This window comes from Diadema antillarum, unplaced genomic scaffold (assembly GCF_040938485.1).
Source record: "Diadema antillarum isolate AM-2024a unplaced genomic scaffold, OU_Dant_1.0 seq00000454_RagTag, whole genome shotgun sequence".
NCBI classification, from domain to species: domain Eukaryota; kingdom Metazoa; phylum Echinodermata; class Echinoidea; order Diadematoida; family Diadematidae; genus Diadema; species Diadema antillarum.
In genome coordinates this window covers 1,198,633-1,220,742 of record NW_027271426.1, presented here as the reverse complement: position 1 = coordinate 1,220,742, position 22,110 = coordinate 1,198,633, and the positions used below count along the sequence as shown (strand labels likewise).

General features: G+C 39.0%; 1 protein-coding gene across 1 annotated transcript in view; it reads left to right on the top strand.

The window, feature by feature from the left end:
• LOC139732845 (protein phosphatase 1F-like) overlaps nucleotides 1–22,110 on the top strand; it is a 32,997-nt gene that overhangs the window by 8,324 nt on the left and 2,563 nt on the right. The window contains exons 2-6 of the mRNA XM_071643685.1: nucleotides 9,656–9,762; nucleotides 13,192–13,397; nucleotides 15,307–15,501; nucleotides 17,828–17,971; nucleotides 20,229–20,322. Of these exons, the coding sequence (XP_071499786.1) occupies nucleotides 9,656–9,762; nucleotides 13,192–13,397; nucleotides 15,307–15,501; nucleotides 17,828–17,971; nucleotides 20,229–20,322 (746 nt within the window). The remainder of the gene's footprint in view (nucleotides 1–9,655; nucleotides 9,763–13,191; nucleotides 13,398–15,306; nucleotides 15,502–17,827; nucleotides 17,972–20,228; nucleotides 20,323–22,110) is intronic.

Genomic DNA, 22,110 nt, shown 5'->3' with positions numbered 1-22,110 from the left:
TTTTTTTTTTTGTGTGTGTGTGTGCTATTTTCCTAAGGTTTTAAAAAGACATAATGTTTAGCTACATGATTTTATAATGCTCCTTTTTCAGGTCATACACCTGTATTAAAGTAGGTCCTACACCTGTACTCTAATTATATACTTCTTTTCCAAGTGTCTTCAGTATCCGCCAGGCTCAGTGTTACAAGTGTTTGTACTTTGTAGAGCTTTGCAAGCGAATGTGTTTTTCTTCAATAGGCATTATTTCATAGTTTTTGATTGATATCAGTAACTGTCCATACTGAAAGGGACTGTGTATAAAAAGGACCCCAAGAAGTAAAATCATGCATTTTTGGAAAGCACATTGATATCACCTGAAGTTTACATTTTGAATTTTTATATGTTTTTCACTTTATGGTGTGCTCTGACAAAAGCCTGGTCATAAATTATACCATCATTCTTTAAAACTAAGTACTGTCAATATATGTACTAGAAAGCTGTGTTTCAGTCGTGAAGAATTATCCTTTATTGAGACTGAGCCAAATTTTAGGGTGGAGACATAATTTATTTGTTGAAACGGAAGGGAATTCAGGTTAATTTGACCTCACCAGCTTGGACCCTGTAATGCTGATTGGATGAACAGATTGTATTCTGATACGCTTCTTGGGGGATGAGAGAATGAACTTGGGGCCAGTGACCTTTAGTTATTGTGAGTGTGTGTTGTATTTGTGTGTGTGTACATGTACATGTATGTGTATACAATTTTGTAGTATGTACGTACACTGTATTGACTTGTGTGTGTGGTGTGAATTAAAGGGTGAAGGAAGAAAGGGACCAGTAAAAGGAGTTGAGTAGGAAATCAAATGAAATGTTGTGTAGCCTGTAATACACAATTTTTTAATGCAATTTGTAGATCATACAAATTACAGACTGTATGTGCAAAATTGTTGGTGAGAACTTCCTGCTTCTGTAGCTACTGTATTTGTTCAGATTTCATGAAGTGAATGTTATTACAAATTTCCATGCTTACTAGAAATTCAGCAAATTACGTGGTTTACCAATGGACCATTTTATTCACCTGCTTTGTACAGTTAAGATTCTTAAGTAGGAATTCACTTTGCATTCATTAGTTGTTGCTACATGTAGGTAGGGCAAGCCTCTTTTACTTGAGGGAGCAAAGGTTTACCAGGGCAAGAAGAATACTATGCCTGTTTTACAGTATGTATATTGACATAGAAACGTCACAAATTCTTTAAAAAAAAATATCAATAATGCAATGAAAACCCACTCTACATTCTTATACTGAGATCTAATATCAATGCCCATTCTGGCAGCTTCAGCACATATTAAAGGGATGGTATAGTATTGGTGGAGATGAGGATTGGGTTTTTAACTTTTTGTGAGAACCAAGAAACTACTTGTGAAATGGTACAAAATATACTGTTCTAAGAGGAATTTAAAGTTTATTTAATGAAAATCGGTTTTGGAATGGCTGAGGCATCGAAAAACAAATAAAAAAAAAAGCGATTGTACATAATAAAAGGTGAGTCCCACCTTTTATTGGGATTGCTCTGTTTGGGATATCTCAGTCATTTGAAAACCAATTTTCATAGAATAAATGTTGAATTCCTCTTTGAATTGCGTGCTCTTTCACATTTCATAAAGAGGTTTCTCATCTCAATACAAAATGTATAGAAACCTTAAGCTAGGTCTTAATCAAAACTATACAATCCCTTTAATGCACAGTAAGTAAAGTTATGTACAGTATTCATGTTTGAATAGTTTTATCTATATACATGCAGTTTTGAAAACACAAGAGTTTACATGATCAACCTCTAGTAGCAAAATTTGGGGCTGAGTTTCTCAGAGCACCCACAGCTGGGCTTTACCAAATCTACACATGCAGTACTGGCCCAGACATTAGATGGCGTTTTAAATGATGTTACCAATAATTTTACCACGAAGAACCTGTTATAAGCATGGATGACATCATACACCGTACATGTGATTAAAGATAAGTCGTTAGAATTAATTTCCATGTCTGACTGAGGGCAGCATCCCTATCCTTGTGACGATTATGGACAAATAAACAGGCCATAACCCCGTAAATTGTAAATTGATCTCATAATTCATCAGATGGGACCTCTCATGGTCGGTGGCCAGGATGCATTACAAACACTTCCCCGTTTACCCTGGGGAGAAGAAAAACGAAGTCACTAGGATACTAGGACAGGCCAGCCCCCTAAAGCCTTTTGTCAATACCATACAGGCTGCACCGCCTTCCTCATTTACAGTTGGTTGCCAAGGAGACCGGTAAACATATCCCTAGTAACCATGGTAAACAAATGGAAATATTGCCCAGGGAGGTCTGTGTGTGATGTGCAGGTAGAGCCAGCTCTGCACAGACAGACACTGCTGAGAAACACATAGATGTACACACATACTGGTACAGTAGTGCAGCAATACGTGATACACATTTCTGTGTATACAAGTCTACACTTTACATACACAATGAAACAAATACCACACACAGAGCATATTTGCATACTTTGTGTGTATGCATATTACTGCAGTGGGTAGACCGATCTATAAAGTTCAATGTCATTTTGATTAATGCTTGAGCTGCAGTCCATAGCTGCAGTGAATGAAAGGTCAGTGCTAAATACCAATGGCTGGTGTTTCATTGTCATGTATACAATGTATATAGGGCATAACTGGTCATATACAATAAACTCAATGTGTGTGTGTGTGTGTGTGTGTGTGTGTACAATGTGTATGTGTGATGCATCTACCTACCTGCCTGAATATCTGTATGTAAATCAGCGCTGATGCTGGTACTGCATCATGACAGGTTTTCAAGAGGGAAACACAGTCAAATGCACTTTCTTCTATTCCTATGATAAAACGTCGAACAATTTAATCTAAATTCAAGAGTAACAACAACAACCGCAGTGCATGCATACATTTGTATACTATGATAGCAATTGCTTTTCAAGTTATTAAATAAAGGTAGAAATAAGACAATCCAAAAATTAAAAAAAAAAAGAGGGTGGAAAGGAGATAGTAGGAACATTTTCATGAAATCACAACTTGGAGAAGAAGTCTTCCCCAAATTAACTTTGACACACATTTTTTTTTTTTTGGTCATAGCAATTTACACCTTCCAGATTGCGATGGCAAACTTTCACGCTGCAGTAGTACACTTTATAAAGACGTTTACTGGCAGGGGAGGGAATATACACATCTGTAGTATGTTCCGTCCAGAGAGTTTGAAATGCTATTTTGGGGGAAGGTTATTTATACCTCTCCAGGCTAAAGGAAGGGACCACTAACGCCCCTGAAATAGCATTTCTGAGGTACTGTAGAACACTCTCTGGTACACCTGTATGGGGGACAACTTTTCATTTCTGTGGTAGCCACTATTCCAGCAATGTAATAGGCTTGTCATCTTCCTATCATTTGGTGTGATAATGTATCATGCCTTTTATATGTTTGGGATTATTATTTTTTTTTTGGTTGTTGATGTTTTTTTTTTTGTTTTTTTTGTTTTTTTAAACAAGAGAATATACAAGAATATACTGCCCATTGTAGAACATTTCATGACAAAAGACCCATCATGTTCATCTACATTGTAGTCACTGACTAATTGGCTGCGAACCCATTAAATACATCATACAATGCAGTCACCAGAGCATTGCATAGCTGTGCTTAATGCAGTATGCCAAAGCCCTCTTGTTAAAGCTCATGACATGTGGCGCTACTCGTCAATGGATTTTTTTTGTGTACTTCTGGATTCATTGAATTCTAGATCTGAATTGTCCGTAACAGTATGCAGTCGAGTGTGAGCATGCATCACTGTGCCATTACCGATAACGAGGTCAAAATAGGAATTTTGAATCATGTTATCTATGAAACATATACTGTATACGCTATATATTTCGCGGGGGTTTTATTTTCGCGAATTTCGCGAGTCGGGAGCTATTCGTGAAATTAACAACACGCGAAAATATTACCTTCCAAAATGAATCCCTTGCCTGGATGATACGAACATTTCAGTACTAGTATACCATGTCACGGCTACCGAACAGACCATACTGGCTAAGCTTGTTTACGCACGTCCACGTCTACTTATGAATACTGTAGAGAGCCAATCCATTATCGCAAGGGGACCACTCGTCAGAAATCTAGCGCGATGGACTTAACCACTTCAAAAATGTTGAATTCTAACTTACTAGTTCGCAGAGTTTGGCATGTCTTTTTCATGCAGTGTATAACTAGTATCATTCTTATTTGCTAGTAAGTTGAAAATTCACACTTTCTTTGCCACTTCATATTTTCTCTAGTCCCCAATCGCGAATTTAACCACTCGCGAAAATGTGTGACAGCGGCAATTCGCGAAAATTTATGTACGCGAAAATTATAGCGTATACAGTACAGTATATTTACATGAACCTTTTACCACTTTCTTTTTTTTTTCATACAGAAAGGAAGATAGGGTTATAGTGTGTTATTTTTTGTTGTAATGCATCTTTTAAAAAGGGGTCATACATGTATGTTTACCAGGGAATATATCCAGTTGACATGAAGTACATTTGTAGATATTGCACCTGCTGAGTTTACAAGAAGATGTTAAATGTGACTGTCAGGGCATCATAACATTATATCTTGTGGCGTTAATGCTTGTCTTTGTTGAACCCTAAAGCAAGTGACTTTAATGCTTCACAGTCACTCGAAGTCCATGTAAGATGCAAATTGGCAGCAGCAGCTGTAATATATCATATCCTAACTGTGATTTTAGAAGATATGGCACATTGGTTCTGCAACGTCATGGTAGAATGCTTTGTACAGTTTAACTCACTTTAATAGAACCACGGCTTTATACATGTAAAGAGTATGGGTACAACTTGTGGCAATGACATACCCTCTAAAATCCTAGAGTGCCCCCACCTGGGGCAAGTTAGTTTTGAAAGCCCATGTCGGTCTACTCTGCTGCGATTACTTTACCTGGGAGAGGAATTTGTCACCACTTCTGGTGGGGAAGAAAAAAAAATGCAGGGGGGCAACCAAAAATAGTCACGAAGCCATTCCTTCAACAAGAGAGTGAAAGCCCATATTACATCACAACCGTGCCATACAAAGAAGATCAAAGCTGCCTTGCTATTAAGGGCATGGTGATCGCAAGATGTGTTATACATGTACATGTGTGCAAACGTCTACCCTGGAAGATTATCTCAACAAGGGGGGTAAACATAAGGAGCACCTTTACGAGGGATTCATTACAGGCTATGGATCAATAGTACCAGTGCAAGAAGCAGCCGACCGTGGCGGCATTTTCAGGCTAGAGTCAGTTGCTCGTCAGTGGGATAGCTGTAAGATACACCCCCTTCCCACTACTCTCACACGAGCATGCTTGTACAGTGTAACACATAATTGCATCAAGGGTCTTTTATTTGCAGGGCAACTTTTTTTTTTTTTTTACACAGCTCTGCAAGGGATATTACATTTCATTCACTGCAAGGAGTATACTGTATACTGCCACTTATTTAGCGAGTCTAAGTTTTTCGCGAATCGGAACTTCTTGACAATTTTGCGAGTGGTTAAATTCACCATCATGGGAGCACATTTTGTGAATGGAGAATTATATTGCATACAAGTCACATTCATATCCAGGTCAGACTTAATATTTTTTAGCATTATTAAATTCGCGAATGTCACTGAACTCACGAAATTTGTGAAAATGAAAACCTTGCCAAATATATGGTGTATCAGTGTTTACTGCTGAACCATGGTCAAGTTTGTGTCTATATTTCCCCAAAAAATATTCGACAGTAAACTTTGATAACCTGATATTAGAATACTCTTACAAAGAAAAAGTGAGAGCACTTGCTTTAGAGAGTACCTCCCTTTAAACCGTCAATGCAATAATTAATCACACAAGCCGATTACTCAGTTCTAAAATCTGTCATGTAGGTAGCATCTGCCACTTCAGGGAAGTGTCTCGAGTCTTGTGGTACAGGTAAGCTAATTGAGTAGACGGTTGTAATGTGTGGGTGGGATGAAGTCATACCACATAAGCCTAGAAGATCTACTCACTGTAATACATGTTGTGCTCCATAATTTTACCGTCAGACCAAAGGGTGAATGATAGGAGTTTGAAAGTGTCTTGTGTATGCTAGGAAACAGAAAATGAGATATAGACGTGTGAATTCTGTGGGAGTAAAAATGGAAAATGACTAGTAAGAGTGCATTAAGCTTCTAGAGTACATGTACTTGAACCGTGAAGAATTAATCCCTGTTGCAGCTCACTCTGCATGCTATGCTGGGATTTGGTCGGATGTGTGGTCATTACAGCTGACAATAGATGATGAAGTACAACTGTACAATGTACTGTATGTACAGTAAAGAGTGATTGGTGCAAGTAAAAAATTAACTGCTCCTGGTTTAAAGGGATCGTATAGTTTTGCTTGAGACCTAATTTCAAGTTTCTAACATTTTCAGGTGAGATAATGAGAAACCTCTTATGAAGTATGAAAGAGCATGTAATTCTATGAGGAATTCAACGTTTATTTGATGTAAATTGGTTTTGAAATGGCTGAGATATCAAAAAAAAACAGTGATTCTAATAAAGTGTGGGACCCACACTTTATTACGATCGCTTTGTTTTACTTTGTTTTTGGATGTTTCAGTCATTCCAAACCCCATTTTCATCAAATAAACTTTGAATTCCTCTTATTAAAATGGTATGCTCTGTACTATATCATAAGTGTTTTCATGGTATCTCGCAAAAAGTTAATGGCCCAATTCTCATCTCTACCAATACTGTACCATCCCTTTAAAAGAGGAGATGAAATATAACAAGGGGGTTGCATGCTTCTAATAGGTAGGAAAGCAGATGCCTGGAAAGTTGCGATAGAGGTTTTTATATCTCTAGGCATTCAATTTCATGTAGCACATTTTCACAAACTTCTGTTTTCTTCACGGGATGGGTTTTACCCAGCATCTGTATGCCAAGTTTTCATTACCCTGCACTTTAAGAGAGGTGTGATGCACATATGACAGACATTTATGTCACCAAAGTACACCATCTAGTACGATGATTTGAGGCTGAGAATGGGGACTATGTAGACAGGGGGTTTGTGTGTTTGTTGTGTCTGTCACTACCAGTGATGACCTAGTAGTATGAAATGAGGTAGGTACCTTGCCAGATATTACGGCGTTAAAGGTTGGCCTGAGCGCAAAATCATCCTAGGGACCCTTATTGTTACCACAGACAACAAGCAAGACAACTACAGATAGAAAAGATAGAAACTAGACCAAGCCAAACAAAACCAAAAGAGCTCTTTGTTAGGTATTATGGCAGCTCATGTCATACTATACAGGTAGTTAAAGATTGATTTCAGGCCATAGTGTGAAATATTGTATTTTTGAGTCAGTATCGTGAAAAGAATTATTCTTGTTATTTTATTTTTTTTTTAGTAGGGTACATATTTGTAGGAAGTATTATGGGATGATGCCAGGAAGCTTGATGCATGACATAGTGTGATGGTAAAGAGAAATGAACAAAATCTCCCTTTTTATATTACATACATACTGTAGTTGTAGTGTACTACTCAGTCAGGATGTTATACAATGCGTATCATGTTTATTAGAATGAGCTCAAACTTGACTGATGCTAATTCACAGGGGAAAAAAACACAAAAAACAAACAAACAAACAAACAAAAACATTCTTGGGATGAAACTGAAAAATTGGAGCCAACGGCTTTTATTCCCTTCCCCTTTTACCCGATATTTTGCATTGGTTACACTCCCTTTAATGAGGTGTATTAAATTCATGGTCGTAATTACATTAAGCGTTAAAATGTATTACATTTGATAGGGTTGACATGAATTACATGTAGGATTGTTATTACATTTAGCGTTAAAATGTATTACATTTAGGGTTGTTATTTCATTTAGTGTTAAGATGTATTACATTTGAATAGGGTCGATATTACATTTAGCGTTGAGATGTATTACTTTTAGGGTTGTTATTACATTTAGCGTTAAGATGTATTACATTTAGGGTCGATATTACATTTAGCGTTAAGATGTATTACATTTAGGGTCGATATTACATTTAGCATTAAGATGTATTACATGTAGGGTCGATATTACATCTAGGGTTAAAAAGTATTACATTTAGGGTCGATATTACATTTAGGGTTGACATATATTACATTTAGGGTTGTTATTACATTTAGGGTTGACTTGATTATTACATTGAGCATTAAAATGTATTACATTTAGGGTTGTTAGTACATTTAGGGTCAATATTACATTTAGTGTTATATTACATTTAGGGGTGATACACACGCCATGTAGCACAGGGTATGAGGATACCCGAGGTTGTGATAGTCATCAAATGCAGCTTTGAATGGCAGCTCAAGATTGTCTCGTTGAAACAGCAGCCAATTTGTTTCTCTGAAATGTGCCCTTTTACTGTCTTGTGAAGTGTCCAGGATGGTTAATATGCAGCACCCTGAAGAAGCATGGAATGAAATCTATAAATACTGTATACGCTATATATTTCGCGTGGGTTTTATTTTCGCGAGTTTCGCGAGTCGGGAGCTATTCGCGAAATTAACAACACGCGAAAATATTACCTTCCAAAATGAATCCCTTGCCCTGATGATACGAACATTTCAGTACTAGTATACCATGTCACGGCTTACCGAACAGACCATACTGGCTAAGCTTGTTTACGCACGTCCACGTCTACTTACGAATACTGTAGAGAGCCAATCCATTATTGCAAGGGGACCACTCGTCAGAAATCTAGCGCGATGGACTTAACCACTTCAAAAATGTTGAATTCTAACTTACTAGTTCGCAGAGTTTGGTAAGTTTTTTTCATGCAGTGTATAACTAGTATCATTCTTATTTGCTAGTAAGTTGAAAATTCACACTTTCTTTGCCACTTCGTATTTTCTCTGGTCCCCCAATCGCGAATTTAACCACTCGCGAAAATGTGTGACAGCGGCAATTCGCGAAAATTTATGTGCACGAAAATTATAGCGTATACAGTAGTGCTCGAAAGAAAAACCAACAAATGCTATATATTATGGCAAACAAGATGTGGATGGTAGCCATGAAACAGGAGAGACGTATCCTCAGATGCCTGAGTGTGATTGAATTTAATTGCATTGTTGCAATTCTTATCTCACCAATCAGCCTTTAAAAGGCTGTTTAATAATTTCATTGTCTGGTTTCCTCAAAGAATTGTGATGATACAGGACATGATACAAAGTACCTTTATTTCAGCACCAAACATACTAACTTTTCCTTTACAGCTCCTGGTCAATCACATTTGTTTGACATGAAAATATTTTAGCTTCTTTTTTATTTTGTAATGATATTTGTTTGTTTGAATGTTTGTTTGTGTTAGTGTGTAAGTGTGCATGTGTTTGTGTGTGTTGTTATGGGGGTAGTGGAGACTGAGATAATTACATACATGATTGGTAAATGCATTTACACATTTTATATAAATATCGTCCAATCCAATTTGGTGATGAAATGAAAGCAGAGAAGAAAAAGACCAAGGACAGTGTTGGATAAATATAAAAAAATTATTATCATTTCCAGGTTGCTGTGGTATCTATTAAAGCCTGTAATGTTTTTGCTCTGTTTATGTACAGCCACTGTCCTCCACTTTATGCTGCCGCCATCGCCAAGGCAACGGTGGAAGCTGTCCTTGCATCAGACATCTCCAGCTACGAGGATGAGAGAGACGAGGAAGGAAAATGTAAGTTTCATTCCGAGCAATACTGAAAATGCAAAATATTATGTGAGACGTGACTACAGTGCCAAGAAGATTGTGCCGTTCACATGGAAACGTACAAGAAGATTCCCTGTGTAGATCATTAGATTTGCCCAGGTACAAATGTATGTTTGTGTTTTGCATTTTCAAAGACCTAAATGTGATTGCCACCTGAGTGGGTATGCAATGCATTACGGTGCGCATGTACTGTGTATGTATGTTCAATCTCCAGGAGCGTATTTCACATTCAGTAGAATTGCACCTAAATGATGATGAATGCATTAATTAGCTGCTCCATACGTGATTCTGCGGTTCCACGCTTGAACTGAAGCTGCAATGTAATTGACTGCTAAATAATTTTGTGAAAGTGCATTCGTATTTTAAAGGGAATGGGTGGTATAAAGCAGTGGTCATTGAATAATCTCCCTAATAATGTGTACTATACATTGCAGTAATCCTGATTGCAAAATGGGCTCAGAAAGTTGATTATCTCAGCAGGCATTGTTTACTTGATAGAAGCACTTGCACAAATCCATGACAAAGATGGACTAAATTAGAGAGAATGAAAATATAGCAATTACAAATTGGAGGAAAATAAGGTCCAAACGTGATCTGTTTTCGACTCACATTCCCAGTCAAGGCAGTTCAAACGGAAGTGGCACACTGTGGGTAACCGTGTAATTAGATAAATGTGGACTTGTTGACGGAGCAGTAATAATTCAGACCCTGGTTGCTAATTGTTCTCAGGTTTATTCAAGTTTTGTGTGTGTTTTGTTGCCATGGCAACCACCTGTGCTGTCGCACCAAAGCAGAAAGAGAAAAGCACCAGCCTATAATTATGATCCTGTGCAGTCAAATTGCACATTAGGCATCGTGCCTGATTTTGATGGGAGCAATGTTCTGTTTTGGTTTTGGTTTTGGTTTTGTTTGAGGTTGGCCATGAAATATTTACAAGCAATTATTCTCAGCCTGCCTATTGTGAGTTTCATGAGTGCACACGTTGTCAGGGTTGTGTTTTGTTTTTTCCCCTTGGTATTTTGACCTTGTAAGAGATAAGTTTTTGCACAACAGTTCAACTCTGCACCAATCACATGCCGGCTCTCACTGGCTATTTCTTCCCCCCCCCCCCCATATCCCATTATTCATAATTGCTCACAATTTCACAAATCTGTTACCATTGTGTCAGTGTGTTCTTTCGACATACATAATTTCTCTCTTGAGGAGTGCATTCTCACTGTACAATTTGTATTGCGAAGTGGAAGGGAAATAGTCACAAAAGATACTGAGTGTTTTCTCATTCAATGTTTTACCGGTAATTTTTTTCCAAGGTACATGTCTTTCACAATCTTCTTTCACAAAGAGCTGCAGATAGAATATAAAACTGCAAAAGTTTGATTGCTAGAGGCACTCAATAGGCCTATATCATTCGATGAAACTTCTGCGCACTCCAGGATTTGTATTTTCTGCCGTTGGTTTAATACTGAAAGTGTTTTCTGCATTTCATTATAAATTCCAGAAATACACGAGTTTGTATTTTCCAGATGCCATGAATTCTATGTGGTATAATTGCATGAAGATTATGTGGTTGTATTGAGGTGTTGCTCCATGATCATGAATTGAATGTGGTTAAGTATGATAACCACAAGACCTGTCATTTTATGCAAACTACATGTGCATTTGATTTGACACTGCCCCCCACCCTCATTCACAAAAATATCTGTACATGAATATAACAGTGCATACAGTACAGTAAGTTCAAAATTCAGAGATCTCAGAAGGCGGTATCACTCTGGCTTGCCTCTCGCTTGTGGCTTGACTCCATCCATACAGACATTTGTATGTGACAACTCTCTACCTGCTTCTCTTGAAAATTACTGCAGCTAGAGAGCCTTTGACGGAGGCTAAGCATACTTTGTACATGTAGTGTAGTGTTCTTGATGAGTCATATGAATACAACATGCCTTATTGTCTTTCACCCAGTGTTGTGTCACTATTGCCTATTTTACCTCCAGGGGCAACAACTCTGACTGTATAGTAAACATTTAAACAATGGACTGTCATCACCTGAACATTGCTGATTATAGATTGTAGAACATGTTAAAATTTGTGGAAAAGTCATATACTTGGAGACCCAGGTTATGTCCAGGGTAAAAACAAGAATTGAAAAGCAGGATAACTTACAAGATTTTGTAGTTTCTTTGTACGTCTGTCTATAAACAAATGTAGAATTCCTTTTGAAACATTTTGTGTGTGTGTGTGTGTGTGTGTGTGTGTGTGTGTGCCTAAGCTGAATTAGGTCTTTTCAGGGACAAAATGTACTTGTAGCTACTCTATTTGAAATTATCTTCAATTGCGTGCTTATAAATTCACACACACAGTGCTTGAAAGATTGATTTTGACATTTTTTTTTCACAGCAATCATACTTTGATCACATTGTAAATGCTTGTAAAGACAATTGTACACCATGTACTGGCATCTTTAGTGCAAGGTAAATAAGAATAATGCCTATTGTGTTCAAGAAAAAATACTACAAACAAAGATTTTATACTGTGATAGCATGCCTCATCTTCAGTTAAAATACAGAAGACTTGGAAGGGGGAAAAAAAATCAAAACAAACAGGAATGGTACCATACACGGATGTACCTTTAAGAAGCTGAGCCTTGATTGAATTTGTACATTGGTGATTACTACATAGCGATGGCACTGAGAAAGTCATTGAGAAAATCACATCAGACATCTGATGACTTGAACTTCTGCCAGCTGATCCGGCGTGGTCTTGATATATTGCAAGGAAGCCAGGTTGTCACCATTCATCACACTAGACGAGTAGAGGTACATTTTGTACATTACAGTAGATAAGAGGTGAGAGCAGTTCAGAAGCGAATGTGGACTGCAATTGTGTGTGTAGAGTGTGCTAGGAATTTTTTTTAATGAAAAAAGCACTTTCAATTCATTTGTGCAGAAGTGAGAGAGGTTATTAAGTGATGCAAGATGTTTGCAAGTCAGGGTTTTACAGGGGTGACAACAAGGAGTGGTCTATTCACATAGTTGTACATGTAGGATGCATGAGAGAAGAAGAATCTTTCAGATACATGGTGTCAATTACTGGTATACAATACATACACATGTTCAACTGTAAAATACATTGATAATAATTGAGTTTATAGTGATAAAAGAAAAACATGATAAATGGGAGATTTCTTGTCACTAATTGTGTAATATCATTCCACATATGAAACCAACTCTCGAATACAGAAAGAATGAGTTATGGTGTTTGCATAGGATATATGAATTTGGTATTATTCTTCCACCATGTCCTCACTCTCCTCCATCTGTTTGTCTCCCCTCCTCCCCATCTCTTCCTCATCTCCTCCCCCTCTCCTCCCCCCTCCTACCCCACACCGGCTCACAGTGGTAGAGGCCAACGGGTTCGCCCGGTTCGTCTTCAGCACGGTGCACAGGATATGCGAGGAGTGGAACGCGAGCATGCCGCCCGTGGAGACCAGCCCGGGGATTCACCAGATCTCGCTACAGGCCATCAGGAACACGCGGCGGAAGATGGAAGACAAGCACGTCGTCCTGCAAGACGTCACCTCCATGTTCAAGTCGAGATTGAAGGTGACTGCACAGGGGGGAAAAAAAAAGAAAATCCTCACATGTCGTCTGTCAAACAGCCCCGCCCACCAGATTAATGTTGTTAGGGAGAGGAAACATTTTGTCATGCATGCAGAATGAAGGGTGCACCATACCCTGCTCCCCGGAAATGTTTATCAAAATGTTACAAAATGTATGTGACAGACTTTTCCTCTCTTTAGTGTAAAATGTTGTTACCAAACAGATCAAATGCAATGCATCAGTTGAGATTGGGTGGTCAGTGATGGTGCCATCAACTTCTGGAGCCAGTGTTACGGAGGATACAACTGTAGTCCCATATCATGATGAAGTGTATGGAGAAATTTTACATTTTCATGAGGTTGCCCACTTTTGCAGATTAAAGTCATTGCATTTAATACTTTGGTATTGATTGACCAACACTAGAGCTCTGGATGCCACCTCCCTCCCCATCCATTTATGAACAAATCTTTGGTATTGCCAAGTGAGATAGGTGTGCACGCTTTTCACTCATATACTTCCAGCTCATTGTTGCCTTGATTGTTGCATTGGATATTAATATTTCTTTCTGGTAAGTATCACAATTGATAGTATTATTCCAAATGTGTGTGTTGGGGGGAGGGAAACAATTATATTGCTGTGCATGCATTAGCAACAGTGATGTATATTTTACAGGTGACTCCCGTTATGATGAAGTCCTCGGGCACCGGCAGTTTTCTTTCAGTATCAAATTTTGTTTATTATAGCCGTGTTCCTTGTAACAGAACGGCACTATGCAACAAACACAAACATGCCTATCACTGACTACCTAATGTGGTTTATCTTCATACGTGTACAAGGTCAGAGACTGAAACCGCATAGCGAAAGGGATTTGTTACTTGAATCTGATGGCACTTCTGACAGTACGTGTACAGTACCAGGGCCCCCTGCCTCCGGAAATCATTCAAGTCCCCTCCCCCTTGTAATATTTCCAGCGTGCGAGTGATGGGTCGATGAACTGGAGTGAAGCAAGCCAGGTCCCAGAGTTGGATGATTAATTTCTTCCTGTGGTTTGATCAAGACAAGCCGCACATCACATGCCAAATATATACACGCAATGCTGCCTGTATTCGAAGGGGAGTGAAATAGCCAATCTGTGGAAATAGTATAAATAATATACACATAATACATGACCCCATAGAATGTGTAACCCATGGGCAGCTGCCATGAACACCTAATTCGTTAGTAAAGAAACGGGTCATCGATTTTCTGATTTTGATACTGTATTATCAGATTCTCCGGAGTGTAAGATTTCTGATAATTTCTGATGATGCATCATTTCCAAGAATCTATCAAACTAACAAACAAACAAACAAACAAACAACAACAACAACAATAACAGCAGTAAGAATGCTGGCCTTAAATTTAACACAGATTTGAGGAAATTGGCTGGGAGGTATGTGTGCCCGATGATACCACCCTTTGTCATTCGTCAACACTATATCAGTGTGTAATGCCCTCATCATTTTCTCCATCTATCACACAAATCAATGTCAAAAGAAGACTGTGCTGAAGTGAATATTTGACAAAACAATTAGTGTACATCTTTCACTGGTGCCCAATGCTACCTAATATTTCATCCCACTCTGAAAAGTTGTACTGTATGCCTCAAGTATCTAGAGATGGTGACCATTTCCCACGTTGAAAAGTGATGTAATTCCATATGAGCTTGTGTAGGAGCAGTAGAACAGAGATTTGTGTCTCAGTCTCAAGCACTTATACGCAGATGTTCAGTCATAGTTATAAGATGTCTACACTGAAAATCTCATATTAATTATTGGTTGACAATGTACAAGTAAGAGAAATAGAACAGACCGAGTGTTGGAATGAATTTCTTTCGATAACCTGTTTCGTCTGGCCTGCTTTGTCATATCAGAATCCCGACGGCAAGCCACGTGCCTTCTACGCAGTCTACGATGGCCATGGTGGCGTGGATGCGTCATACTACGCGGCAGCACATCTTCACTTGCACACCATTTTCCAGCCAGACTTCACGGAGAGCCCCACCAACGCCTTGAAGAAAGCCTTCAATGAGACCGACGAGGCCTTTATCCAGAAAGCCAGCAGAGAAGTAAAGAACCCGTTTTTTAAGTCAAATTAACCATTGGAGCACTAATTGCTCAGAAAACCCGGAAGTGCTGCACACACAATCTAAAGTCCTTGGCGTAGAAAGGGTTAATTGTCTTTCCATGAATTGGAGATATCACTTCATGCAAATGTATCACTTTTTTTCTAGAGAAACAACTTCTCTCATTCGTTTTCAAAGAAAACGTCCATTTTTTTTTCTGGTGTCATAAAGATATTTTGTATCACTCGTGTAAAAAACACAACAGTGTATAGCATGGTGAGAGAAATTCTCACACATCTTTCCAAGAATACAGTTATTTTCCCTCTCTTATTTCTACAAATACAGCTTTGTCATACTGGTTCTCATTCATACTTTCAAATGTGATGTCTATTTAGTAGTGCTTCATATCTTCGAATCTGTAATCATTGATATAACATTAGAGACCTGGTAGCTTGGATACCATGCAGTAGGAAGGCTGGCCGGACTCTTTATATTCCAGAATCTCCTTAAAGGACAAGTCCACCTCCATATACATAAGGATTGAGAGAATGCAGCAATATTAGTAGAACACATCAGTGAAAGTTTGAGGAAATTGGACAATCCGTTCAAAAGTTACAAATATTTTAAGTATCTGTGCAGTCACTGCGGGAAGAGAAGACTACTACAGTGTATGATGTCACATGCGTACAACTATATAAGGAAAATAAAAAGAGAATTTCACAAAACTTTACTTTTTGAATAAAGTGCACAGTTCTTCGACTTGCTACTGACGTATGTTAAGGGTAATATTATTCCCCCTGCCTTCTGAAAGAGAGAAGTCGAGTGTTCTTTTGTTATGCGAGAAAAATGGAAATATGTTGAATTTTCTTTATTCTTTCTTTATACATTTGTATCGTTGTACTCATGTGACATCACAAGCTATAGTAGTCTTTTCATCCAGCCGTGACTGAGCAGAAACTTCAAAAATTCATAACTTTTTAACGGATCGTCCGATTTTGCTCAAACTCTCACTGATGTGTTCTACTAATATTGCTGCATTCACTCAACCCACATGTCTATGAAGGTGAACTTGTCCTTTAACGTATTGCGTCCCCCATACAAATTATAGCTGTATCTCTGATCTCTATGCACATTGTAAGTGCACACAAAGCCAGAGAATCTCTACTAGAGTTGAATGGTACCTTACATTTTGATGCATGTATGTGCTGATTGGTAATTATTCTATTCTAGCAGAATAGCGCCAGTCGTGGTTTTCAAATGTACCCCGGTAGGCAGCTAAAGAAAATCAATTCTATCGTGCCAACCTTGTCTCACCACATTATATGGTCTTTAAATATAGAAGTTATTCTTTGATGGAAAACTCCACTATAGATAAAAATGCCTTTGCATCAACTCAACTTCACAAAAAACAAATAAACCCATTTGGAAACTTGCCCAAGTATAAGCTGACATAAAAAAGGCTGAAGATCAGCAATATAAAATGCACAATTAGGCTAATGATACAGAAGGTGATGTTCATTCAATGTCATCATATCATATCATATCATATCATATAGAGTCACATGAGTCATTAATAATATCTTTTGATCAGGTGATGGATATGTTTCAAAGACTGCTAATTTAAGATCTTTTATGAATTAAAGCTGTTGCGTCTGTTATAAACATACATTTGTAGGTAGAGTAACTCTTGCTCAGAATATATTTCCCCTGAAAAGAACCTCAAGATAAACTCTTGAGTTTATCTAGAAGTTGTGTCAGTTGTATTGATGGTCTATTCTCAGCAACAACAGCAGAGCCAGAACATCTGGTGATACGTTGACCAAGTAGTGACCTTACTGATATGTGACGGACAAAGAACAAACTCATAGACAAAGGATGATACTGTAAGACTAAAAACATTTGCATCATAAAACTTCATGAATTGGAGCCAACAGCTGTTTTCACGGCATGAACCTTTTGGCATTCACTGTATTGTGTAGACGATAACTTTTGCATGCATTTTACTTTCGCGAATCTTGGCTCCTCACAAAATTTGCAACTGTTTAGGTTTCATGCATGTGAAAATTTCTGGTTTTACAGTGTTATATTTATGGCTATCTGTGCTTCAGAAAGCGGGCTCATCTTTTTCGTCATCACCTCACTGCCAAAATGAATCTCGCTTCCAGGCATGGGTGTGGCCCATCACCATGGTTCCCATTGTATCTTCTCATCCAACACTCTATTGCCATTTCTCCCTGGTCACTCTGGCTTACCTGTCGAAAGCTCAGTCATCTTTAGCATCCCACCCTACCTATCCTGCATTTTTGGTTGCTTTTTGCAAATATTGCAGGGGCTGCGGAGTGGCACCACGGGCGTGGCCGTGGTAGTAGAACCAGACACCGTCCACCTGGCTTGGCTGGGGGACTCCCAGGCCGTGCTGATGCGAGATGGGAAGGCGGTCACCATCATGGACCCTCACAAACCCGACAGAGAGGTGTGTGCCCAAGTCGCATATGAAATCTTTCCTCGTCTTTCTTGTATGACCTACTCTTTTTGTTGGAACGTATCTGCCACGTTAGACTGTTCCAAAGGTACCTTGTGTGGGTAATTCTAACTAATACCCTCACTGATGTGCCATAATTACCCACGCCGATGAAAATCGGCAGGGGGTTATGTAAAGGGTTCCGTATGTTTGTTTGTTTGTTTGTTTGTTTGTTTGTTTTTTTGTTTTTTTGTTTGTTTGTTTGTTTGTTTGTTTGTTTGTTTGTTTGTTTGTGTACAAGATAACAAGAGAACGGGTAAACGGATTTGCACGAAATGTTCAGGGAATGTTTGGATAATGACAGGAAAGAATCGATTAGATTTTGGTGATAATCGGTTGACCCTTGCAAATTCTGTGTGACCTTGAAGTTTTGACCCCATGGTATAGTGACCATTTCGAAAATTTCCCGTTTCTCACTTTGCGATTTTCCGCTACCATACGAAGACATAAACTCCCCAACGATCCGACTTCGCTGCTCAAATGTTCGTAAGAATTCCGAAATTTACGTTTAGGCCTATTTGAGGGACTATGTCCTTCTAGATTTATGAAAGTTCGTTCTCCGTCATCACAAACTGGCCCGTATTTTGATGATTTTTCAAATTAACATTGATTGTTTTTTTCGTTGGAGGAGCATTTTGCTCGGTCGCAGTCACACTGCACGATATGCGTGCTCAATGTCAATGCGTGTGCAAGGCCGCTGAAAATGCATCGCGCTCTACACTGTTGGTGCAAAATTGCACCGGGGACGTTGCGGCGCTCGTTGGTGGCCGAATACTGGTGCAGTAGACATTTGCATTCAACCCTTGCATTGAATAATTCCCGTAGACACTAATCATAGGGGTAATTGCCTAGGGGGTACGTAAATTTTGTTTTTCTTTTTTGCTTTTGTGGATACCATCACAGATCGTACACTCATACGACCTTTGATATTTGATGATTTTTCAAATTAACATTGATTGTTTTTTTCGTTGGAGGAGCATTTTGCTCGGTCGCAGTCACACTGCACGATATGCGTGCTCAATGTCAATGCGTGTGCAAGGCCGCTGAAAATGCATCGCGCTCTACACTGTTGGTGCAAAATTGCACCGGCGACGTTGCGGCGCTCGTTGGTGGCCGAATACTGGTGCAGTAGACATTTGCATTCAACCCTTGCATTGAATAATTCCCGTAGACACTAATCATAGGGGTAATTGCCTAGGGGGTACGTAAATTTTGTTTTTCTTTTTTGCTTTTGTGGATACCATCAAAGATCGTACACTCATACGACCTTTGATATCATCACACTCTCGGCTTGCTATAATCAAAATATCCCGCAAGAAAACGGCGTATTTCTCGATTTTTAGCGCTTTTTCCGCGACCCGTCGCGTAGACAATACTCTTAAAACTGGACTTAATTCGCGCGCGCTTGGAAAAGCTCCGATTCTGCACTTTTGACGGTGGAATTTGGGATTTTCGATGGATTTTTGGAGGAGACTTAAGGACTTTCCTGTACGTGAATGAGTGTTAATACCGTATGTGTAATTATGTGATTTGCGTGTGATGTGACTGTAGAACCAAAGATCGTACACTTCAGTGTACGATCTTTGGTAGAACTCAGTGGCTGGTGATAAAGCACACTGGCAATTAAGTGGCCGAATTCTGGTAGATGACCGAATGCACATTATGTTTACCCCGACTTTGTACTTAGGCGTGGGTCTGCCGCCTTTGACGGCCCCTCTCTAGTTATATGATGTATCTCATGTGGAAAGAGATGGTTATTTTTGTTGGATTTGTCTTGTTTGTTTACAACTCTATGAGCTGTTTTCCCATTAGCAATATACTTTTATAGGTGATTGAATATTTAATGGGTCAATTGCCACTTTCATCAAGAGCCTCATTAAGTTTTCATAACTGTGACATTCATAATCTTTTTCTGGGGCAATCATTACAATAAATGTCATTATGAGTTTAATTACAATGGCAATTGTAAAGTTTAAAAATATTTTTGTTAACGGCTGATTGGTGGATTTATTACCAATTTAGAGATAAGTTGGTCTTGTTGTGAAATGGGTCCTGCAGATTGAATGCACAAATTCAATGATGAATCAAGAGTGGACTGTGTAGATGCTTAAATGCTATGTGTAACTCTGTGTGCCGCATGATGTTTCCTATCAGTATGTGTGCACATTTGACCTCTTTTTTTTTTTTCTCTCTCTCATTTTGTTCCCAGGATGAAAAAAAGAGGATAGAGGAGCTAGGAGGCTGTGTGGTGTGGTTTGGAGCATGGCGTGTCAACGGCAGCTTGGCTGTCTCAAGATCAATAGGTAGGACTACAGAGACTCCAACCCCAAGCACCTTCTGATCTGGAGATTCTCCCGTCCGAAATTCCTAGTAACCGGGAGACTCCAAGTTAATGTGTGCGAAGCGCGAAGTTCCTAGGGTTTTAGATGTTCTCTGGTGCTATCTAAGGCCTATTTTTTCCACATACAATAGCAATAAGTAAGAAATTCTTTCCACCGGGATACACAGAGCCAGGGCGGGAGAAATCAAATTTCAAGCGGGAGAACGGGAGATTTTGCAAAAATGGACTTTCGGCGGGAGATCTCCCGGCGAAAACGGGAGAGTTGGAGTCTCTGGGACTAAAGGCCGTCAGTCGAATGCACAGATCTCAGCAAGCCAGTGGGACTTATCAGGATATCTCATTTGTCCGTTCATGCTGTACAAACAAGCGAAGCCGCCACGCTGTCATGTTACCAGCACACAATTTTAGGGACTTGCAGGCATTTTTCAGCAGAGAATGTCACCAAGATCATGTGATGTCGATGAGCTCCATACACAAATGTATGGGTGATGTGTGTAACAAGATGGCGGCACGGTGGCTTCGGAGGGATTGGCCAATGAGATATCCAGATACTTCCCATAGAGATCAGTGGTTAGATGCATGTACTATCATACAGCACCTTAACAGATTCTTGTTACTCAATTGGTCGATTGCCATATCACATGACTTTCCCTGAAAAACAAAAGTGCCATTGCGCACTTTGCTATCAAATGTACGAATGCCGTAGAAGTAAAAGAAAAGTATTACTGTTTGGGATAGTGCACAAGACAGTATCTGCTAACTTGTACAGCACAGTGTTGTAAATTGTTCATTGTACATAGTGTGGCCTCTGTCTCATACATGGTGGTGAAGATTTTTTTTATTTTTTTTTTAATGTTCTAGTAGTTATTGTGATTTTGCAAAAACCATGAGAATGTTGCTTGAACAGATCCAGGCAGTCATTATCATGAGTAGACAAAGAATTTTCTGTGAATGCATCACTACTCATGGTAGTGAGTATGGCATTGCATTTCTTATTGTTTTATTTTCAATTTACCCCCCCCCCAAAAAAAAAAAAACAAAACAAAACAAAACAAAACAAAAAAAGAAAAAAAAGAAAAAAAAAGAAAAAGAAAAAGAAAAAAGAAAAAAAAGGGAGAGATGAATAAATGAATAATCAATAATCAATAAAAGAGATCCTGATATTCATTGTCATGTCTAAACATAGAATTCTGTGTGATTGCATTTACTCTCCCATACTGGCCCTGGGAACCAAGCTACATGCAATGTGGCATTGTAGCTACGCTACTCCCCTCCCCCCCCCCCCCCCTCTTTCAAGCCTGCCTGTTCAGGTGTGAAATGGAGCTAAACTACAAGTATTATAGGCAGACTAATATGGTCCTGAACTCTAACCCACTGGTTCACACTCTTCCAATCAATGTAGGGATTTTCTGGTTAATGTTAGGGCTTTGCAAGAGCAGATTTTTCTGTCTCAAAAATTGTCAAACACACTGAATGGACAAGTGCCTGTGCGTTACGCTTTCTGGACTATCACCTTAAGTACGTTTGTAGCAAGAAGTTGTATGAGTTCGTCTAGGGTACCAAAGTAATGATGCCCAGGTCTTTTGTTACAGCTTGGTTGGAACCAGGTGCGTGCATGAACACTCGGGCCAGGTGAGGTTGTTAAGAACTAGTTACCATGGCGATGAATGGTGATGACATCACACTCTGGTACTCTATTGTCTTTGCCATGGTTATCCCAAACTTCGCACTCCTCGCTGCAGCAGTGCCA